Source organism: Monodon monoceros, unplaced genomic scaffold (genome assembly GCF_005190385.1).
Source record: "Monodon monoceros isolate NGI ecotype Baffin Bay Population unplaced genomic scaffold, NGI_Narwhal_1 Super_Scaffold_5, whole genome shotgun sequence".
Classification (NCBI taxonomy): Eukaryota; Metazoa; Chordata; class Mammalia; order Artiodactyla; family Monodontidae; genus Monodon; species Monodon monoceros.
The window spans coordinates 113,169,967-113,191,497 of record NW_021703782.1 but is presented as its reverse complement, the minus strand read 5'-3'; the positions used below and the strand labels follow the sequence as shown (position 1 = coordinate 113,191,497).

At 54.7% G+C, this 21,531-nt stretch overlaps 1 protein-coding gene across 1 annotated transcript in view; it reads right to left on the bottom strand.

Moving 5' to 3' along the window:
* The window catches only part of CACNA1B (calcium voltage-gated channel subunit alpha1 B), a 191,127-nt gene extending 181,626 nt beyond the window's left edge, over window positions 1–9,501 (bottom strand). The window contains 3 exon segments of the mRNA XM_029202413.1: window positions 4,935–5,074; window positions 8,124–8,229; window positions 9,218–9,501. Coding sequence (XP_029058246.1) covers window positions 4,935–5,074; window positions 8,124–8,229; window positions 9,218–9,501 — 530 coding nt within the window.
* Between the last annotated feature and the right edge of the window lie 12,030 nt (window positions 9,502–21,531).

Sequence of the window (21,531 nt, the reverse complement as noted above, 5' to 3'; positions counted from 1 at the left end):
CCCGGGGCCTCCCCACATCCTCACCCTCTGCCCCACCCCCAGCTCAGGACACCTCTGCTCAAGGTCCTTCTTAGGGACCTTCCCTGACCCCCGTGAAGGGGAACTTCACCCCCACCCCGCCCCGGCCTCCTGCTTCACTGCCCTGCGTGGCAAGAGCTGTGCGTCGCCTGTGTCCCCAGGAGACGCAAGCTCCACATCCACTGCCGTGTCCCCAGCAACCAGAGCATTTGACAAATACCTTCCACACGCACGAACGAGTGGATGGACGGCCAGCCAGATGGTCAACGGGCGGAGGAGGGAAGGCGACTAGAGACGGGGCCGAGGAGAAGGTGAGAGGCCGAGGCAGGTGACGGTGCTCCGCACTCACTCTCTCCCCCCGTCGCCCCATCTCACTCCACCTGCTTCCCACTCCAGCCTCAGATGACAGCCAGCTTCCGGGTTCAGTGGAAATGCAGAGTCAGGGGACGGCTCCTGCCCCAGCCCTTCCTGCTCATCCAACAGCCCAGCGTGCACACTCAGCTCACCCTCCGGTTTCCCGCTGTTACAGAGAGATGAGCGTGGACTCGGGGACGCTGGACCCCAGCTTCCCTCATCCACCTAGGACATCACTCCAGCGCTCCAGCTGCATCGCCGCTAGCCCCTGCCTCCCGGACCTGGCCCGTCTGCACACAGGCTCCGGCCCCCACCTAATAAAACCGTCTGCCCCTCCCCTCCCTCCTGCCACTGCCCAGTCCTCTGCTGGCTTTGCTGTAAAACTCCCTCCAAGGTGGAAGAGCTGCCCCAGGTGCTCACCACGGACCCTGCCCATTCCCGCAGGGCCTTCCCCTGTAAGCCCTCGGGAGAACCCATCACCTGCACGGCGCCCACCACCGCACTCAGCCATCCATCCTCCCCTTGCTCCTGCCCGAGGAGAGCATGCTCCCCCTTCCTCAACACCGTCCCCACCCACCTCACTGGCCAGTCCCAACGTGTCAACTCTGGGGTCCCGGGGCTCAGTCATGGGCAGCTTCTCCTCCAAACTCCCCATTCCCTGGGGATCCTGTCTGGTCTCAGGCACTAAAGGCCACGGATACACCTGTGTCCTGGTGTTGACACCACCAGCCAAGACCTCTCCCCAAATATCTAGATGGCTCATCCCCTCACATCCTTCAAAAGTCACCTCACTACGGAGTCTTCTCTGACCACCCGACACCAAGCAACAGCCTCCCGGTCCACACTGTGTTCTCCTTAACCCCCTTCCTACATGGGAAGATGAAGCACGGTACCGTCTCGTAAGGAGCGGTCTCCACGGCACACCTGCCCCCAGGCACCGTGATGTGGCCATGACCTGCCCTTGCCGACCCTCTGCGCACCGAGAGGACACAGAGCGGGGCGGGGAGACTGGGTCCCCCAGAGACACAGCCCACAGGGCAGGGCCCTGGGGGTCCTGTTCACTGCTGCACCCTCAGCACCGGGCAAAGGCTCAGAGTCTGAAGAAATGAGCGGTCAAGGGATGGCGAGTGGGCGGGGCAGTGCCAGGCGAGGGCAGCTCGAGGAGCTGGAAACGCGTGGACAGGATGGAGGGCAGAGGGCGGCAGGCAGGACAGCCCCTCACCTGGCTCCGTGGCCAGGACTAGATGCTGTGCCCCTGCAACGCCAAGAGTGCACCCAGGCACAGTCTACAGGTGAGTATGTGAGGTTAAGAGGCTTCCCTGATGCAGGCAGGGGCCCTCGTTCCATTGGGGCCCTCCCACAACCTGCGTGCCAGCCTCAGAAGTAGAAGGGAGCCCAGCTGGCCTCTGGGGACAAGTCAGCACCAGGGCCTTCCCGGCCAGAGCCCTTCCCCTCCCCACCATGGGCCTCCGGCCCTCTGAGCACCAATTAAGTCAACCCTAATTAAAAACAACAAAGTAGGGAACTTCCCTGGTGGCGCAGTGGCTAAGAATCCACCTGCCAATGCAGGGGACCCTGGTTCGAGCCCTGGTCCGGGAAGATTCCCACATGCCGCGGAGCAACCAAGCCCGTGCACCACAACTACTGAGCCCGGGTGCCACAACTACCGAAGTCCTCGTGCCTAGAGCCCGTGCTCCGCAACAAGAGAAGCCACCGCAATGAGAAGCCCGCGCAGTGCAAGGACGAGTAGCCCCCGCTCGCCGCAACTAGAGAAAGCCCGCGTGCAGCAATGAAGACCCAACGCAGCCAAAAATAAACAAATAAATTAATTAATTTTTTAAAAAGGGACCAAGAAATAATGTCCCGCCCCCCCCCCGCCATGGCTACCCACAGGGACCTCAGCTCAGGAGGGCTTAGAGTTAGGCATTCTTCCCCGGGTTCCCTGGGGCAAGTACTCACCCCAAAATGGACCAGGGCCTCCCTCCATCATGCACCACACACACATACACGTGCACACGTGCACATACATACAGGTGCACACACATACAGGTGCACACACATGCACAGACGCACATGCGCACGCATACATGAGTACACACACAGGTCACGAGTCCCTGGGTGCTGCAACCAGGAGCAACAGAGCAGCTCCCGCACGTGACTCTGGGACATAGATCACCCCCCCATCTGGGGGCTCCCCTCCCAACCCAGCGCCACCCCTGGGGTGCAGAGAGAGGGAGCCTGGAAACCATTGGTGCCAACTCCCAGCAAGAGCGGAGATTCCAGGACCCGGATGGGAGACACAGAACAGGCAGAAAGAGAAAGAGACAGAGGAAGAATGAGAGCGAAAAAGCAAAAAGACACAGAGATACAGAGACGTCGAGAGACAAAGAAATACCGAGATGGCAAAGAAGAGAAAAAGGGTCAGTGAGGCAGAGAAGATTAGAAACGGGCAGACAAAGGCCAAGAGAACAAGACAAGGGGACAGGGAGGGAGGGAAAGAGAGACAGAAACAGGTTGGCGGGGTAGGAGAGGGGCCCATGTGAAGAAAAGGCAGAAGCGAGGAGAGGTAGGAAAGACGAGGTGGAGAAACAGACGGACTGAGGTCAGGATCTCCAAGTCCGGGCTGGGGGCAGAGTTAAGGTCTCAGGACCCTTGGGATCCCCCTGCTGGGGCTCCCAGGAAAGTGAGCCCATCCTATTCTCTCTTGTGCCCCGGAGAGTGTGGTCAATGGCAAGAGAGAGCAGCCAGCCTTGGAGGTCTCTCTTAGCCCTCACAGGAGGACGGGGCTCCCTGGACCTGGAATCAGGACATGCTTGTCGGAAGACCCAGGGGTCCTGCCTCCCCGGCTTGCTCACAGCAGTCCAAACACTCAGCACCACGGACAGCACCCCCAGAGGCAGGCTCCCACCGTCCCGCCCAGCTCCCAGCTGGCGCAAGCGCAGAGCACCCTAGCTTCAATAGCCCATTAATTCAGCAGATGCTCCCTGACCCTCCTGGGGGCCCTCCCAGAGCTAGGCTCTGGGGACACCCTGAAAAATAAGACGCTGTTCTTATCCTCAGGGACTCACATCTAGAGGGAGAGGGAGGTAAACAGCCAGCGACCCTCCTCGACAGCCCACGCAGTGCCCACTGGGCTGCGGGAGCACCCTGCCCTCCGAGGGGCCACACCCACCACCAGATCCCCACCAGCAACATCGGTGGGACCTCAGAGGGCTTTGCGTAAAAGCCCCTGCTGCCACCGCCACCGAGGGCAGCAGGCGGGTGTGGACGGCGCACACCGTGCCACAGAACCGCACGGCTCCCAGCAGAAGGCTCCCCACTCCCTTCCCTACTCGGTCATTAGGAAAAATGAAAGGAAAACAGCAAGTTTCCCAGAAAGCTTATTATATCCGATTTCAGTGGCACCCGTCCCATCAGAGCCGGTGACAGGCTGGTGCAAAGACAGAAAGGGAAGCTGAGGCACAAGGCTCACTGGCCCCTCCGTCACCTCCAGGGAGAGACCCTCTGAAGGCGAGGCCACCTCGACTCTGGCCCATGTCGGGCATGCTGCAGGCACCTCTGGGGCCAGGCCACCGGCAGCTCGAGCAGACAGCGGGGCAGGCCCCCCAGGACAGGGCGGGTGAGGGGGACTCATGCGGGAGCCCAGAGGCCATTTAGCCAAGTCTGTTTGTCCTCACATGCAGCACAGGACAGAGACCTGGCCACAGCCTCCTGTCCCTTGGAAGGAGTGTTCTGGGCCACAGTGGGGCTCCGAGCCTCCCTGGGACCACAAGGTCCCAGAAAGCACGGCTGCAGTCCGCCGGGGCGGGGCCTCTGGGACCTGGGCTGTGCAAACAGGTCCTGTGGAGTGAACACCCAGGCGCTCAGCCCCAACCCCAGCCCAGAGCCGGAGCAACAGCAGCTCAGCCCCAGCCTCAGCCTCTACTGGCCAGAGGAGCAGGGCAGAGGCCTGAATACCCATCAGGCCGACGGAAACACCCTGGCCCGAAGGCTGGGGCCTCCATGACGAGGAGCAGGGCATTCCGCCTGCTCTCAAAGCAGCCCAGCCCACGGCGACTTTCTGGATCTCCTGGGTTGTTTGGAAACCACAAGCTGGCACTTGTCAGGGTCCGTCTGAGAAGGAAAGTGGGCGGCAGGACACACTGATTAAGCTCCTTCCTGGAACCAGACACTGGCAACACGCCGGCACAGCCTCAGCTGAGCACAGCTCCAGGAAGCCGTGTCCGAGAGCCCTTCAGGCAGGAGACTCAGGTGCACAAACGTGCCCCCCAGATCGCGGGGCGACAGAGGCAAGGCTGGAGCCCAGGATCTACAGAATAAGGCCCAGAGCCCTCCCCTGCCCTGGTGACCTGCCCACGGCACCAGCAGCTCTGTAAGCAAGCTTCACCCGAGGACAGAGCACCGTCGACAGCCCCTCAGCCAAGATCACAGCCCAGGCGCCTCCTGGGGAGAAACAATGCCCGTCCCACCAGCACCCACCCCGTGAGGACCACCACGAAGCCGGGGCCTCCAGCGTGCCCAAGCCCGCCCCTCGCAGAGGGCAGCCCGGGCCCAGCACCCACCCCGTGAGGACCACCACGAAGTCCATGACGTTCCAGCCATTCCGCAGGTAGGAGCCCTTGTGCAGGACGAAGCCCAGCGCAACGATCTTCATCCCGGCCTCGAGGCAGAAGATGCCGATGAAGTACGGCTCCGTGTCGTCCTGAGGAGAAGCGCAGAGCAAGGTCACCCCCGCCGGGGGTGTGGCAGGCGAGGAAACCCCCCACCCCCCACAGACTCGGCTCTTCCGTCACGGGCCTGTTTGCCCTCTGCCTAGCTCCCCTACCAGGGCAGGTGGCCCTTTCCCCGTGGCCAGCAACACCCGATCACAATAGCAAGGGGGGGCTCCCACCCCCGGAAGCCCTGCAGCAGGGGAAGCAATAAGAAAATTGGGGGGGGGTTCCCACAATCACTAGGACAATCCTCGTTGTAACACTCCACATGCATTAAGCACCATTATCAATCCCATCCTAGAGGAAACTGAGGCACAGAGAGGTCAGGAACGGGGCCGGAGACTCACAGCTTGCTAGAGGCAGAGACAAATCCTAACCCAGAGGTGACTTGGGTCTGATCCTGAGCTCGAACCGCTACAGGGACAACGGCCCAACTCCCTAGAGGACAGCCCAGGACCCACGCATTCCTTCAACACACACCTTCTGGATAATCAAAACATACACATCTTGGTGGGAGCGAGCATGGCCGCGCCTCAGGGAGCCTCTGGAGGGTGAGGCATCCAGCTGGGCGAAAAGGAAAGGAATTCCAGGCGGAGGGAACAGTGTGAGAAAAGACCGGGGATGGGAGAGGGCAGGGCCGACACGGGCCGACACGGGCCGGGCCCTGGTGGCGAGCACACTGGGGATGAGCTGCATGGACTCAGGGAGAAGACACACAGGCGGCGTGGAGAGTGACCAGGGGCATCACACACTTGGGAAGGGTGGCAGACAGAGCCTCTGTGCAGGTGACCCCACAAGCTGGACAACGGGGACACAGGGGGAGGGTCAGCATGGGAAACAGCCTGAGTGCAGACCACAGACACAGGAGTGGACAAAGGGACAGCGGGAAGGTCCTGCCCCCAGGACTATGGGAGCCACAGGAGGACTTGTCCTCCGAAGGCTGCTCCGCCAGGGAGGGGTCGAGCCTCCGGGGCCAGGGACCAGCCTCCCGGGGCTGCAGGGGAGGGGAGGGGAGGGCCAGACTGGTTCCCTGTGGGTGTTGCCAGCTCCCACTCAGGACCAGCGGCCTGAGCCTTCCTCCCCAGAGAAGCCTGGCCCCCCCAGGGCTCTCCCATCTGACCTGGGGAACCCTCAGCCTGGCGTCCACGGTGGCCCAGTTCTCCTGTCCTACCACCCTGATGCTGACTCACGAAGGATCATTCCCTGGAGGCTTCTGGTCTGGTTTAGTTGGAGGGTCCCCTCTCTCCGAGAGAAGAGGCTGCTGACCACCTGCCCTGGGTTAACAGCTGGGCCCCAGCAAACAGATGTTCACAGAAGAAGAGTAAGCCAGCGCCAGGAGACGGGGCGGGGCCCCTCCCCAGACCCCTCCCCAGACCCCTTCCCAGACCTTCCCTCACAGCTCTTCCCCCAGCCCAATCCTTGATCACACTTGGCTGAGGGCTGGCTCAGGGCAGGGGTGAGACTGCAAACCCAGGGCTCCAGCTGAAGGCCACTCAGGAAGTTGATGGGTGTGTGGGAAGCGGAGCCCCCAGAGACAGGGAGCTGTGGAGGCCTCACCCCAGGCCAGGCCGCCCCTGTGCCACACGGCCCCCTCCCAGCCTCTGGCAGCAGCAGCAGCCTCCAGACCTGAGCCCTGGGGCCGCAGGGTGCCTGCTCTCCAGGCCCGCTGTGTTCGGCCTCCCATCCATCTCAGCAGCCTCCAAGGGGGCACATTCTGCTTACTCTCCCAACAGCTCAGCCCCCAACTCCTACAAGTGTACCGAACCCCATCACCACAAAGCAAACCCTCCTTCACCTGTGAGGCAGGAGCTCAGACGTGGCTGGACACACGGCTGGCCCACTCAGGCCTGCTGCCAGAGCCTGGCCTCCCTGCCCCCCCCCCCCGCACCCACCCCTCCCCCGGCCTGCTTCCCTCTGGCCCCACCCCTGCTGGACTCCCTTAGGGATGTGACCACGCCTTGCCTGGAGTTCAAGGCCTACGCAGAGCGCTGAACAGGCCCTATTTCATCAACGCTTTTCTCCACTGAAGTTAGGGAAGGAGTTTGGACAGAAGTGGTCACTTGCCAGGGTGTGGAGAAGAGGCATCGGCCTCTGGCCGCCCGCGCCCCCAGAAGTGTCTCCTCCTCGGGACCTCAGGACCTCCGGCGGCTCTCCAGCCAGGCCCCAGGCTCCCTCTCCAATCCCCGCAGCTACTCTTCCTTCTCTCTGCTCTGAAGCTCAGTCTCTCAGGCCCCTGGGAGCCCACACCGAGCCCAGGCAAAGGGGCCAGGGCAGAAGGGGTGGCTGGGGCTAGGGGACATAACCTCACCCTTGAAATGGGGCTCACCTCCTCAAGCAGCACCCTTCCCTCTGCCCCAGCACCTCCAGACACCCTGACCTGGCATCCTGGCTCCTGTGGGTTCTGTGCTCCAAAAGGGGAAACCACAGGGGTCTGGGGAGCTCCGGGCAAGAGTGGGTGGAAGCGATATTCGGGACGTTTGGGAAGAAAGGCTGGGAAGGAGTGCTTCCCACGGGAAGTGGCGGGGCCACAGGGAAGGGATTCCAAGCAGAGCCAGGGAAGACAGCTCTGAAGGAGAGTCTGACGGTCCCGAGACCAAGGGCTGCACCCCGGGGGCCGAAGACTATCACAGCCCTGCAGGGAAGGGTGGGCAGCTAGCCCCCCCCACCGACTCACAGAGTCTGACCCTCCTTAACCTGGGCCATTATGAACGCCCTTCCCACACCCCAGCTTTAGCTCTTAGTTTCTTAGTCTGTGTGGACTGGACAGGTGTAGGGGTGGTGATGGCACACTGGGCAGAGCAGCTGCGGGCTAAAATGGCCCCTCTCAAGCCACCCTTCCCCAGCAGGGGCTGAGCTGGCTATCCCACTCTCCTGGCCCTTCAGGGAAGTGCCAGTTGCCCCCACTGAAAGAGGGGGAGCTGCCCAGACTACCCTGCCCGAGGAAGCTGCGCCCAATCACGGATCCTTAGAGGGTCGTGGAATCAGACAAGCTGCCGCCACCCCACGCCCCGCCCTCAGGCCGGCCGCCACCGCACTCACCAGCCGCTCAGACATGGGCGTCTTGTCTCCGTCGGGGAGGTGCTGCTCCAGTGCCAGCACGATACAGTTGGCGATGATGGTGGCCAGAATCATGTACTCAAACGGAGTGCGTGGGTTAAGGACTGGCTGGGAGGCGCCAAAGAGGAGAGGCGAGGAGGCCAAGGCCGACAGCGCGCAGTGCAGCAGCCGGGGCCAGGCCGCCTCCGGAGGGGCTGAGAATGACCGGGTCCGGAGTCCACCCCGCCCTTCCCGCCCTCATCCTCGGGGCCGCCGCGAGGGACGCCTCCGCAGTCGCGGCCACCAGCCCCTCAGCACGTCCCCGCGGCCGTCAGCACCGCGGACAGCGTCTCCGCCGCGGCTCCGCCCGGCTCCCGCGCCCCGAGGGAGGGGGCTGTGGGCCCCCAGCGCGCGGCTGGAGGAAGGACCCCGCGCAGGCGCACACTCCCCCCTAAAGACACACGCAGCCACATGTACCTACACAGGCACGTGAGCATACATGTACCGAGAGTCCCGAACGCACGCACGCGCAGCACCAGGTTCATGCTATGCCCGCACACACGCAGGCACCTGCAGCCAGGCGCGCGCACCGGCTCGCGTCCCCCGGGTGCTCACACCTACACAGACACCGATTCGCCCTCGGGTGCCCTCCAGGCTGGCCGCGCGCTCTGCGCCCGGACCGTGGAAGCGAAGGGACGAGCCCAGGGGCAGGGGGCTCCGCCCAGCGTCCACCCCGCTCCCGCGGCCGCTGCCACCACGACCACACACACACACACACACACACACACACACACACACACACACAGAAACACACAAACACGCACGCACACGCTGCGCGCGGAGGGGGCCCGGAATCCGCCCCGCCCCCTCCTCGCCGAGCCGACCCGATGCACCTCTCCCCAGGGCGCACCCTCCTCCAGCCCCGGGAAAGATGGCCACTGGGCGCCGCACGCGACCGGCCCCCGCCCCGGGGCCCCGCGCCCAGGCCGCCCCTCCCAGACCCGGCGAGGCGCGGACGCCCGACGCCGCACCCGTGGCCGTCCCCGCGACCTCGGGCGGCCCCCGGTCCCCGCCCGGCCCGGCCCCTGGCAGGATATGGCCACTCGGTGATGCGCTTGGCGTATTTGCGGACGACGTTGTCTTCACTGAAAATGAAGAGCGAGCGGTTGACGGTGAAGCAGTTCTGCTTGACCGGGATGGGGTTGTACAGCGCCATGGTCCGCGCGCGCTGGGCGATCGACTGCTTGTAGAGGACCCGCTGGCCCGGCTGCAGACCCCCAGGGCCCGGGCCGCCCGCCCCGCCGGCCCCGCCGCCCCGGGCCCGCTCCCCGCCGCCGGCGCCCCCATAGCGGCCGCCCAGCTCGTCCCCGAAACGGACCATGGCTCCCGGGCGCTGCGCGCATCCCCCGGCCCGGCGGCCCCGCGGAGATGGGAGGGCGCGGGGCGCGCCTGGCGCTCGTAGTGGAGCAGCCGCGGAGCCGCCGGACCCACAAGGGACCTCGCCCGGCCGACCGCCGCCGCACCCGACACCGCCGCCCGCACCACGCCCTATAAGGGGCCGGTCACGTGGCAGCGCCCGACCAATCCGAGCCCGCCCCGCCCCCAGCTGGCCACCCCCGCCCTGTCCCCCTGCCGGGTCCGGCAGCCGGCCCTGGGGGCTGCGCCTCGGCCCTCAGGTCCTCCTGGGCTGCGCCCGGGCTGGGCGGCAGCGGTGCGCGTGCGCCCTCCCGCCTCACGCCCGGCCGGCCGCTGGCCAGATGCTGAACTGGGAAGCTCAGGCCAGGAGCTGGGCGGGGCTGGGAGTCCTCGACGGCTTGCTGAGCGGCACAAACGAACCCTTCCTTCCCCCCAGGAGGCATCACCAGCTGCGAGACGCTGTAGCCCAAAGGGGGGAGGGGGAGGCCCCTAGTTCCCCACGTTTCTTCCCAGCGGCCACATCGCCTACTCCCCTCCCCCTCGCTGCGGACACCGGCCTCTTCCAAGAAGATGTTGGCTCCTGGCCCTCTCCTGCCATCCTTTCGGGGTCTTCGACATCAGTATAGAGGATGCTTTCAACTCCCTGGTCTTGGGTTTTCAGGATGCACAGCTCTGTCCTGGGGCCCCTCCACCCTCAATCGTATCCTGGACTTTGCCATCACCACACACCGAATCAGCTCCAAAACCTCAATTCAGAGATTCCTGCGTTCCACCATTCCTTCAATAAAAATTTAAAGAGAGCCTGTTGTATGCTATTCATCCAGCCAGCCAACCAGCCTCTCCACTAAGCTCCTATTAGGTGCCAGGCGCTAGGCTCCCAGCTCTGCCTTCACGGAGAAGACATCCTCATACAAGGAACGGCAATGTTCACACTGGGCTTACTTTGCGCCAGGCACTGTTCTACTCGATTCACACATGATTTGCTCATCTGGTCCTCACAACGTTCAAACAAGAAGCCTTTCCTGAGTCAGTGGCAGAGGAGGTAAGGCGAGTGTCCCTTCCACCAGCACGCGGACAGCAAATCAATACTGCCGGCAGCACCAGGTAGCAGCGCTGTGAAAACAGAACAAGGAGATAAGGATGCCGGGGCGGGGGGGACGGGGGGAGCGGCTTTTCTACCACCCAATCAGGGAAGACAACTTTCAGGAAATGATCCTTGAGTGGACCTGAATGTTGTAGAGTGAGACAGGACACTGAGTGCAGAGACCCTGGGGTGGCCATGCAGGCCAAGATCTGGGCTCCAGCTTCTGTCTTCAGTGTGATGGGAAGTCAGAGCAGAGTTCTGAGCAGACAGGTGGTCATCTGACTCCTGTTCCAAAAGGATCCCTCTGGCTGCTGGGGAACAGATTGCAGGGGTACAGTGTGTGCATCACCTAGGATGTATTCAGAGGTAAGCAACCCAATTCCCAGGTGTCGGTGACTATACAATAGTTTTATCCTCACTTACTAAGTCATAAAGTATGCCATTTCAGGAACACAGACTCTTCCTATCCCTCTTCCCTCCTATGGTCACCACCTGCACGTTTTGTCCTCATGCTTGTCGCCTCACGGCCCAAGGTGGCTGCCATAGCATGAGACATCATGTCTTTACACCACCATCTCAGATAGGAAGGAACAGGCAGGTGTAAAAAGGACATCTATTTTTTAAATTTTATTTTATTGAAGTATAGTTGATTTACAATGTATTAGTTTCTGCTATAGAGAAAAGTGGCTCATTTATACATATATATATATATATATATATATATATATATATAATAGTTTGCACCTGCTAATCCCAAACTCCTAGTCCATCCCTCCCCCAACCCCCTCCCCCTTGGCAACCACAAGTCTATTCTCTTTGTCTGTGAGTTTGTTTCTGTTTCATAGGTAAGGTCATTTGTGTCATATCTTAGATTCCACATATAAGTGATATTATATGATATTTGTCTTTCTCTGTCTGACTTACCTCACTTAGTATGATAATCTCTAGGTCCATCCATGTTGCTGCAAGCGGCACTATTTTATTCTTTTTTATGACAGAGTAGTATTCCATTGTATATATGTACCACATCTTCTTTATCCATTCGTCTGTGGATGGACATCTAGGTTGTGTCCATGTCTTGGCTATTGTAAATAATGCTGCTATGGACATAGGGGTGCATGTCTCTTTTCTAATTATGGTCTTCTCTGGATATATGCCCAGGAGTGGGACTGCTGGCAGTCCCACTGCTGAATGGCAACTCTATTCTCAGTTTTTTGAGGAAGCTCCATGCTGTTCTCCATAGTGGCCGCACCAATCTGCATTCCCACCAACAGTGCAGAAGGGTCCCTTCTCTCCACACCCTCTCCAGCATTTGTTATTTGTGGACTTTTTAATCATGGCCATTCTGACCAGTGTGAGGTGGTATCTCATTGTAGTTTTGATTTGTATTTCTCTAATAATTAGCAATGCTGAGCATCTCTTCATGTGCCTATTGGCCATCTGTAAGGACATCCATTAAAAAAAAATAAACATACAACATCGTTTTATAACAAAGGAAAGGTTTCTCAGAGGCTCCCCAGCAAATTTCTCTTTAAACTCCACTGGGCAGACCTGGGCCATGTACCACTCCTGGCTTCACGAGGATGGGGAAGTGAATGTATGGCAAAGAGGAGTAGGACTGCCGTCGTCCACGGAGGTGGGCAAACGGTAGCTCCAAACAAAATCAGGGCTCACTCAGCTGGGGATGGAAGGGAAGGCTGCAGGGGAGGCTGCCGACAGGCCTGTCACAGAGAGAAACGGGGAGGCCAGTTAGGAGATTTTAACAGAAGCCCAAGAGAGAGGTGGTGCGGTTTGGACCAGGGCACGACGCACAGGGGCCCTATTGTAGAGCTGACTGAAGCACTGATGTGTCCGCTGTGAGATGTGAAAGAGGAAATGGAGGCTCTTAGTTTTTTACCTAAGCAACTGTGGACTGATGCTCCTTACTGAGACAGGAGATGAGGGAAGAGCTTGTTGGTCACAGGATTCTGCATTTAACATAGAAGCGGAGATGTTGAGTAGGCAGTTGGATATCACAAGGGAAGCTCAGAGGTCACAGCTGAAGACGTGAATCTGGAAGCTGTGTGAATACTTCCTGTCTGACCGTCCCACCCTCTCCACCCTGCCCACCTTGTGCCGTGTGCGGACCCGTTACCGAACCAAACTTGGGTCTGCCTGGCTGCACACAGTAAAGTCAATCTATTGACACTGGGTTGTGGTGAAGGAAAGTGCGGCATTTATTCCAAGGCATCCAACATGGGGCCAAGCAAGGAGAGTGGGCAGCTTATGCTCAAAAGGCCCAAACTCCCCAAAGGCTTTCTGGGAAGGGGTTTTAAACGCAAGGCAAAGGGAGAGGGTGGCGGGTGCGTGATCAGTTTGTCCTTCTGATGGGTTGGTGGTGAGGTAACCAGATGGTATTTTGAGAATCAGCACCATAACCCTTCTGGTTCCAGCGGATCTGGGGTCTTTGTGCTGGTGGGCAGCATGCAGTTAGCCTCTCCCACCTGGTGGGGGTTTTAGTAGCTGCAAAACAGCCCAAGGGTATGGCTCAGGATGTTATCTATAGCCCTTGAGGAGAAACTAAGGTCCTGGACTTTGTTCTATGATTAAGCTATTATTGTCTGTTTTCCTTTGTTTCTGCATTTTCTCACTTCTCTGATTACATTTGCTCTTTGGATATGGGAAAGGCCTAGGAGGCTAAAGCTTTTCTACAAACAAGAGGCGGGAGACACAGGGTGGTCTGTCCCTGGGAAAGCCCGCAGGGTCCTGCCCAGTTACATGTAGACCACACAGCTCATTCCCTCGACCTCTGGCTCCCGCTTCTGCTGGGCCAACGGTGAGCACGTGGAGGGAGGAAAGACTGAAGTCAGGGTCTTCATCCCCCAGCCCCTCCCACTGACCACCTGGGGTGGGCTGTAAGCCCTAAATGAAGGTCCCAGCTCCTGTCAGTCGCCCTCTCCACCCTCCTTTTTCTCCTTCCAGGTCCAGGGTTCTGTCCCCTCCCCTTGTTTCTGCAATGTCCTCTCCCTCGAGGTTTCACTGCGCCCTGCACAATTCATGGTAGATAGTCCCTTCAAACGTGCCAGACCCCCGCCTGAAGCAGCAGTCATCATCACTGAGGGAGTAAGTGTAGACAGAGAGAAGAGGCCCCTGGGGTGCTCGGCAAGGCCGAGTAGATGACAGGGAGACAGAGGAGCGGCCTGAGCCCTCAGAGGGGAGGACAGCAGCGTCCAGTGCTCCAGGGCCACGGGAGGGGCGTGTGTCCAGAGAGAAGTCAGTCATCTGCCAAACGCTGTGGAGAGATCCAGAGAGATAAGGACCAACATTCAATCACTGGCATGAAAGACAGACGTGCCTGTTCCCTTGAGAAAAGCAGTTTCCATAGAGGAGTGGGAAACAGGCTGAGGGGAGTGGATTAAAGAGAATGGCTCATGAGGAAGTACATACAGCAGGTGGACAGAGCCTGTTGGGTGAGTTTTCCTGCAAAGAAGCAGAGACGTGGAACAATAGCTGGAGACACAGGCCATGAAGGGAGTTTTGTGGGTTATTTAAGGAAGTGGATGTTACTGGACCTTGTGTGCCGGTTGGAACGACTCAATAGAAAGACAGGTTCCAGACGCAAGAGAAAGGATGTGCTGCCCCGTCTGGGTCAGAGGCCATCGGACATGAGACAGCCTGTTCGCTGAGAGGAAGGGCAGTCGGAGGACGTGACCGCAGGCACGGGCAGGCTGGCGGGTTAACGGGGGTAGGAGGACCACCTCTGGACTGTGACTCTCACTGAAATCAGAGGCAAGATCAGAGCTCAGAGTGAGCGGGCCGTTGAGGCTGGCAGAAGGCGGAGCAGGTGTGAAGGCTCATCCAGGGGAGCAAGGAGCTGCAGGGGATGCAGGGCACGGACCCGGGCTGAGCTGGTAGCCCCAGTGACACTTCTCTTCCTCCCTGGCCTCCAGCAGGCTTGCTCCCCACCCATGACCTCAGCACCTCCTGCGCCCCCCACCCCTCCTGGCAGGGGTCTGTGGTCCCTCCCCCTCTGTCCTACTCACCTCGAACCCCCAGGGACGCCCCCACGAGGCTCCAGCCACTGCAGAAGTTCACGCACCAGGCAGACGGCTATCACCCACTGTGCCCCCAGAAGTCCTCAGGGGGCCTGAGTTGGTCCTGTTGCGTGCTGGCAATGGCATTGCAACCAGGCTCCACTATCCTAGCAGCTCGGCCCCTGGCCCGTTCCCAGAGGGTGGGAGGCCCCTTGCCCACCTTCCCCTCCAGCACCTCCTCAGCTCCTCCCCCTTCTTCCCCAGCTTTACTGAGATGCAGCTGACACACGACATTGTGTGAGCCGGAAGTACACAATGTGATGATCTGATACACGCACACATTGTGAAGGGAAGACTCAGTAAGGTCATTCAACACCCCCGTCATCCATCACCTCGCATAGTTTACCTTTGTTTTGTTTTGTTTTGTTTGGAGAAGGCTTAAGATCTACTGTCTTAACTTTCAAGTACATGATACAGTATTATTAACTATAGTCACCCCACACAGTACATAAGATCCTCAGAACCTATAACTGCAAGTTAGTACCCTTTGACCAGCATCTCCCCATTTCCCCCAACCCCAGCCCCTGACAACCGCCATTCTGCTGTTTCTGGGTTCAGCTTTCTTTTAGATTTGACATATAGGTGAGATCACAGAGCGTTTGCTTTTCTCTGTCTTACTTCACTTAGCACGATGCCCTCAAGGTTCATCCATGTTGTCACGAATGGCAGGATTGCCTTCTTTTTTTTTTTTTTTTTTTTTTTTTTTTTTTGCGATACGCGGGCCTCTCACTGCTGTGGCCTCTCGTTGCGGAGCACAGGTTCCGGACGCGCAGGCTCAGCGGCCATGGCTCACGGGCCCAGCCGCTCTGCAGCATGTGGGATCTTCCCGGACCGGGCACGAACCCGTGTCCCCTGCATCGGCAGGCGGACTCTCAACCACTGCGCCACCAGGGAAGCCCTGCCTTCTTTTTCTCTGGCTGAACGTACTTCGCATACTTCAGTGTATACATATCTCACTTCTTCTTTGTCTATTTATCCGTCAGTGGACACTTAGGTCCTTTGACGACAGCTATTCCAGCAGATACTGCACGGTGGTTTTGATGTGCATTTCTCTGATGATTAGAGATGCTGAGCATCTTTTGATGTACTTGTTGGCTATTTGTATATCATCTCTGGAAAAGTGTCTGCCAGGTCTTTTGCCCATTTTTTAATTAGATTACTTGGGAATTTTTGGTTTTTTTTTTTTTTTGGCTACCAAGTTGTGAGTCCCTTATATATTTTAGATATTAACCCCTAATTAGATATGTGGTTTGCAAATATTTTCTGCCACTCTATAGACTGTCTTTTCATTTTGTTGATGGTTTCCCTTGCTGTACAGAAGCTTTTTAGTTTGATGTAGTCCCACTTGTTGATTTTTGCCTTTGTTGCTTGTGCTTTTGGTGTCATGTCCAAAAAATCTTTGCCAAGACCAGTGTCAATGAACTTTTCCCCTATGTTTTCTTCTAGGAGTTTTATGGTTTCAGGTCTTACATTTAAATCTTTTATTCATTTCAAGTTAACGTTTATGAGTGGTATAAAATAGGGACCCACTTTCATTCTTTTGCATGTGAATATCCAGTTTTTCCAGCACCATTTATTGAAGAGACTAACCTTTCCCCATTGAGTACTCAAGTATCCTTTCCCCTTGTCAAATATTAGCTGACCATATACACATGGGTTTATTTCTGGGTTCTTGATTTGGTTCCACTGGTCTTTGTGTCTTCTTGTATGCCAGTGCCATACTGTTTTGATTATTGTAGCTTTGTAGTATAGCTTGAAATCAGGAAGTGTGATGCCTCCAGCTTTATTCTTCCTCAAGGCTGCTTTAGCTATTTAAGGTCTTTTGTGGCTCCATATGAATTTTAGGACAGTTTTTTCCATTTCTACCAAAAATGCCATTGGAATTTTTTATAGGGATTACACTGAATTTATAGATGGCTTTGGGTAGTTGACATTTTGACAATATTAACTCTTCCAGTCCATGAACAGGAGGTCGGTGGGGGGGGGGGGTGCAGTGTCTTTCCATTTATTTACGTCTTCTTCAATTTCTTTCATTAATGTCATAGTTTTCAGGGTACAGTTCTTTCACCTGGATTGAATTTATTCCTAAATGTTTTATTGTTTTTGATGCTATTGTAAATGGGATATACCTCCCTTTCTAAGTCCCACCTCTGCCACTAGGTGTTGGGTTCCCACATGGAGAATTGGGGAGGAAAAACTTGGAGTAATTTTTCATTTTCATATAGAATTGACACTTAATTTTTAAAACAGTAAGGGTAAGTAGTACATGAGGCCAGGAATGGCTCCATGAAGGAGAGGGACCCCTGTACTTCCAACTGATCTGTATCCCCACAGCGTCCAAACACCGGGCAGCCCCTTCCTTCTGAATTAGGGCCCCATACACCTCTCCAGCCTGCCACCTGTTTCTGACATCCTACCTAATGGCCCCCACCTCCGTATTTACTTTTTAAAATCAAACAATAAGTACATGCATATTATAAAATATGTATAAGGCTTAAGGAATAACAATACCACAAACTCCTGTGCACCCACCAACCAGCCCAGGAAACAGACCCAGGAGATCCTGCAAAGTCCCCGTGTGCCCCTCCCAGATCCCCACTTCCCACAGAGGCCTCCCCAGTCCTGAATCCTGTACTTATGATCCTCTCTCTATTGTACCCCTGCACAATATCTATACAGTTTTACACACTTTTACCTTCACATACACAGAAAGAACCGAGTTGTAGATATTCTTCTGCAACTTGCTTTTCCTTAACAGTGTGCCCATCATTGCACATACGTGAATCATTTGTTGTCACCACACATATTAGTCTTTGGTGTGACAATTTATTTGTCCATTCTTCTTTGATGGAAGTTTGTGCTGCTTTACATTTTCTGCTATTTCAAACAGTCCTGCGGTGAACATCTAATTTAGTTCTCCTGGTATCTGGGCCACAGGTGAGACTGATGCTGCCCCATCAGTGCCAGTGGGCCGATCACACTCCCCAACAGCTCACAGGTCCCAGTGGCCTCCCTCCCCCAACACTCTGGTGTGATCGGTATTTTTGTCAACCTGGTGGATACTTAAAGCATCTCACTATGGCTTTTAATCTGCATTCCCCTGATCACTAAGGAAGCTGAGCAACTTCTCATATATTTATTACTTATCTAATCTTCCTCTTGGTCAAAGTGCCTGTTCAAATCTTATGTCCACTTTCCAACTGGATCATTTTTTTCTTATTCACTTGTACCAGTTCTTATATGTTCTGGTGTGAACCTTTGTCAGATATGTGTGTTGCAAAATCTTCTTTGATATGCAGAAGTTCTTAATTATAATGTATCTAAATATATTCAAATTTTCCTTTATGTTTTGTGCTTTTTGAATCATAGAAAATTCTTCCTTCATTTATCATTGTGAAGATATCCTTTTGTATATTGTTGGAATGTTGAGAATATAGTCTCCTATCTTCTCTTCTAAAATTTGCATTTTTGGCTTTTTGCACTTTAAACCAGATGCAACTAATTTTTCTGTATGAAGTGAGGCAGGCAGGAGTCCACTTTTTTTATGTAATTAAATTGTCAGAACATCATTTTTGAAAGGTATCCTTTCCCCAATGCGAAGTCAGCCCTGTCACATATCAAAACTCTGTAAACATATGGGTCTGTTTCTGGGCTCTCAATTCTGCTCAGGTGATCTATTTGTCTGTCTCTGTGCCAATACTACACTGTGTTAATTACTAAAGCTTTACAATAAGGTAATATTCCTACCTGGTTTTCTTCTTGAGAATTTTTGCTATTCTTTACCTTTTGTCTGTATAGTTTTTATTTATTTGTTTGTTTGGCCCCGCTGTGTGGCTTGCCTGATCTTAGTTCCCTGACCAAGGGATCAAACCTGGGCCAAGGCAGTGAAAGTACCAAGTCCTAACCACTGGACTGCCAGGGAATCCCATCTGCATAATTTTTAGAATCAACTTGTCGCATTATACAAACACATACAGTGGGCTTTCGACAAGAGTTGCATGGAATCAATAGGTCAATTTGGGGCAAATTACACCTTTGTGATACTGAGACTTCCAGCCCATGAGCAAAATATATATCTTCATTTAGTTTATTTCAGTAAAGTTTTATAATTTTCCCCATAAAGGTCCTGCACATTTATATGAGATTTATTCCTAGGGGGTTCATGTTTTCACACTATAATGAAGGGATCCACCTGGTTACATTTTCTGTTGCCCGCATTCTGTGCAGTTCTCTGCACATAGCAATACCGCTACATTTTCTGCTTAATAATTCACTGTTAGATTTCTTTGTTTTCTATGTAGATAACATTGAAAAATGCTTCATTTCTTCTTTTTCAATTCTTAGATGTTTTGTTTCTTTTTCGTGTATTCCTGTGCTAGCTGGTACAATGAAGTCCAGAAATGGGACAGTGGGCACCCTGTCCTGTTCCTTGTCTTAAATGAAATACTTCCAACCTTTCACCATTATGAGGTTTGCTATGTTCTTTTAAAAAAATAGATACCCCCTAAGCAGGTTAAGAAATTCTCCTCTAGTCTTAATGTCTAGGAGCTTTTATCATGAATAGGTGAAGAATTCTATCAAATCATTTTTCTGCACTGGAGATGATCATATTTTTCTCCTTTATGTTAGGGTACTGGCTTATGCTAATTGATTTCCTAAAGTTAAACCAACCTCTCATTCCTGTGGTAAATCAAATGCGGTCATGACTGATTACTGTCGTTATACACTATTGAAATCTGGTTGACTAATCATCTGTCGAGTTGTTGCAGGTTGGTCTCTGAATGACATCGCCCTGTGGTTTTCCTCTGTTGCATTATTTTTATCAGATTTTGGCATCAAGGTCATGGTGGCCTTGGGGAGCATTTCTATAGAGAATCTGTATTTTGAAAGTTCAGCTGAACTCACTAACTGGGCCTGATGTTTTCTTTGTGATTTTAATTGCTGACTATTTAAGAGTCATAAGACTATTCAGGTTTTCTATTTCCTCTTGGGTCAGTGTTTGTTGCGTTATACTTTTTTTTTTTTTCGTTATACTTTTCTAGAAATGTATTAGCCCAAAGTTGTTCATGCTGTCTTTTTAATCTATGTTGTACTGTGGCTGTATGCCCTTTGTATTCTCCCTCTCTCTCTTCCCTTCCCTCTCTCTCTCTCTCTCTCCCTCTCTCTCTCTCCCCCACCTTCCTCCCTCTCTCCCTCCTCCCCCTCTCTCAATCTTGCCGAGGTTTGCCATTTTGTTAATCTTGTCAAAGAACCAATTTTTTGCTTCACTGATTGTCTCTATCATATGTTTGTTTTCTTTTTTTTTAAAATAAATTTATTTATTTATTTTTGGTTGCATTAGGTCTTTCTTGCTGCACGGGCTTTCTCTTTGCTGCGGTGTGCGGGCTTCTCATTCCAGTGGCTTCTCTTGTTGTGGAGCACAGGCTCTAGGTGCATGGCCTTCGGTTATGGCTCACGGGCTCAGTAGTTGTGGCTCGCGGGCTCTAGAGCGCAGGCTCAGCAGTTGTGGTACACGGACTTAGGTGCTCCGCGGCACGTGGGATCTTACTGGACCAGGGCTTGAACCCATGTCCCCTGCACTGGCAGGCGGATTCTTATCCACTGCGCCACCAGGGAAGCCCCCATGTGTTTGTTTTCTATTCATTAATATCTGCTCTTTATATTCCCTCTCTTCTCCTTTGTTTTAGGTTTATTTGCTCTCTCAGTTGGATGATCAATTTTCAGCCTTTCTTTAAAAACACGCACACGCGCGCTACTATTGTTATTTTAGACAGTTGTGGTTGCCGTGAAAGTGTGCCCCACAGCACGACCGGCAAAGGGCCTGTTGCTGTGCTGAGCCCACCGCTGCTCCTGTGCTGAGGGTCCTGGACTCTGCAGCGGCTTCACCAAGTCAGAGCAGATGCTCAGCGATCAGGGTGTTCCCACCGGCCTTCTGTCCCTTCTCGTCACTAGAAGTTAGAGCTGCATCATAGTCTGACAGCTCTGCCAGCCTCTCCTCACTCCTTCCCAATTTATTTCTAATAATAATAATGTATATTCATCGTCATGTAATAAAATCTAAGAAAATCCTGGTACATTTAATCCCATCTGTATCTTGGATGAACCATGAAAACATCATGCTAAGTAGAAGAAGCCAGACGCAGAAGGCCACCTGACACATGATTCTGCTTCATGGAATGTTTCCAGAAGAGGGAAATCCAAAGACAAAAGGAGACTAGTGGTGCCAGTGGAGGAGGCAAGAGTGGGGAGTGACTGGTAATAGGTACGGGGTTTCTTTTTCAGGTGAAGATTTTCTGAAATTAGATAGTGGTGATGGTTGAACAACACTGTGAGTGTATTAAAAGCCACTGAAGGGCTTCTCTGGTGGCACAGTGGTTGAGAGTCCGCCTGCCAATGCAGGGGACACGGGTTCGTGCCCCGGTTCGGGAAGATCCCACATGCCGTGGAGCGGCTGGGCCCGTGAGCCGTGGCCGCTGAGCCTGTGCATCCGGAGCCTGTGCTCCGCAACAGGAGAGGCCACAACAGTGAGAGGCCCGCGTACCCCACACACACACAAAAAAAGCCACTGAATTGTACATTTTTAAATGACTAAAATGGTAGATTTTATGTTATGTGAATTTTACCTCAATAAAACAATTTAAATAAAAAGTGTAAATAATTTTTAAAAATAAAGATATTTGGGCCCCTCTAACTCTCCATCACCGTGGTCACCTTCCAAGTCATTCAGCCAGTGGTGGCGGCCACCTTGTGAACACAGGGCCTTGTCCCACTCCCACACCTGTCCTCCTCTGCAGCCTTGACCACATCACAGCCCACCTGGGGCCCTTCGTGGTTTTCT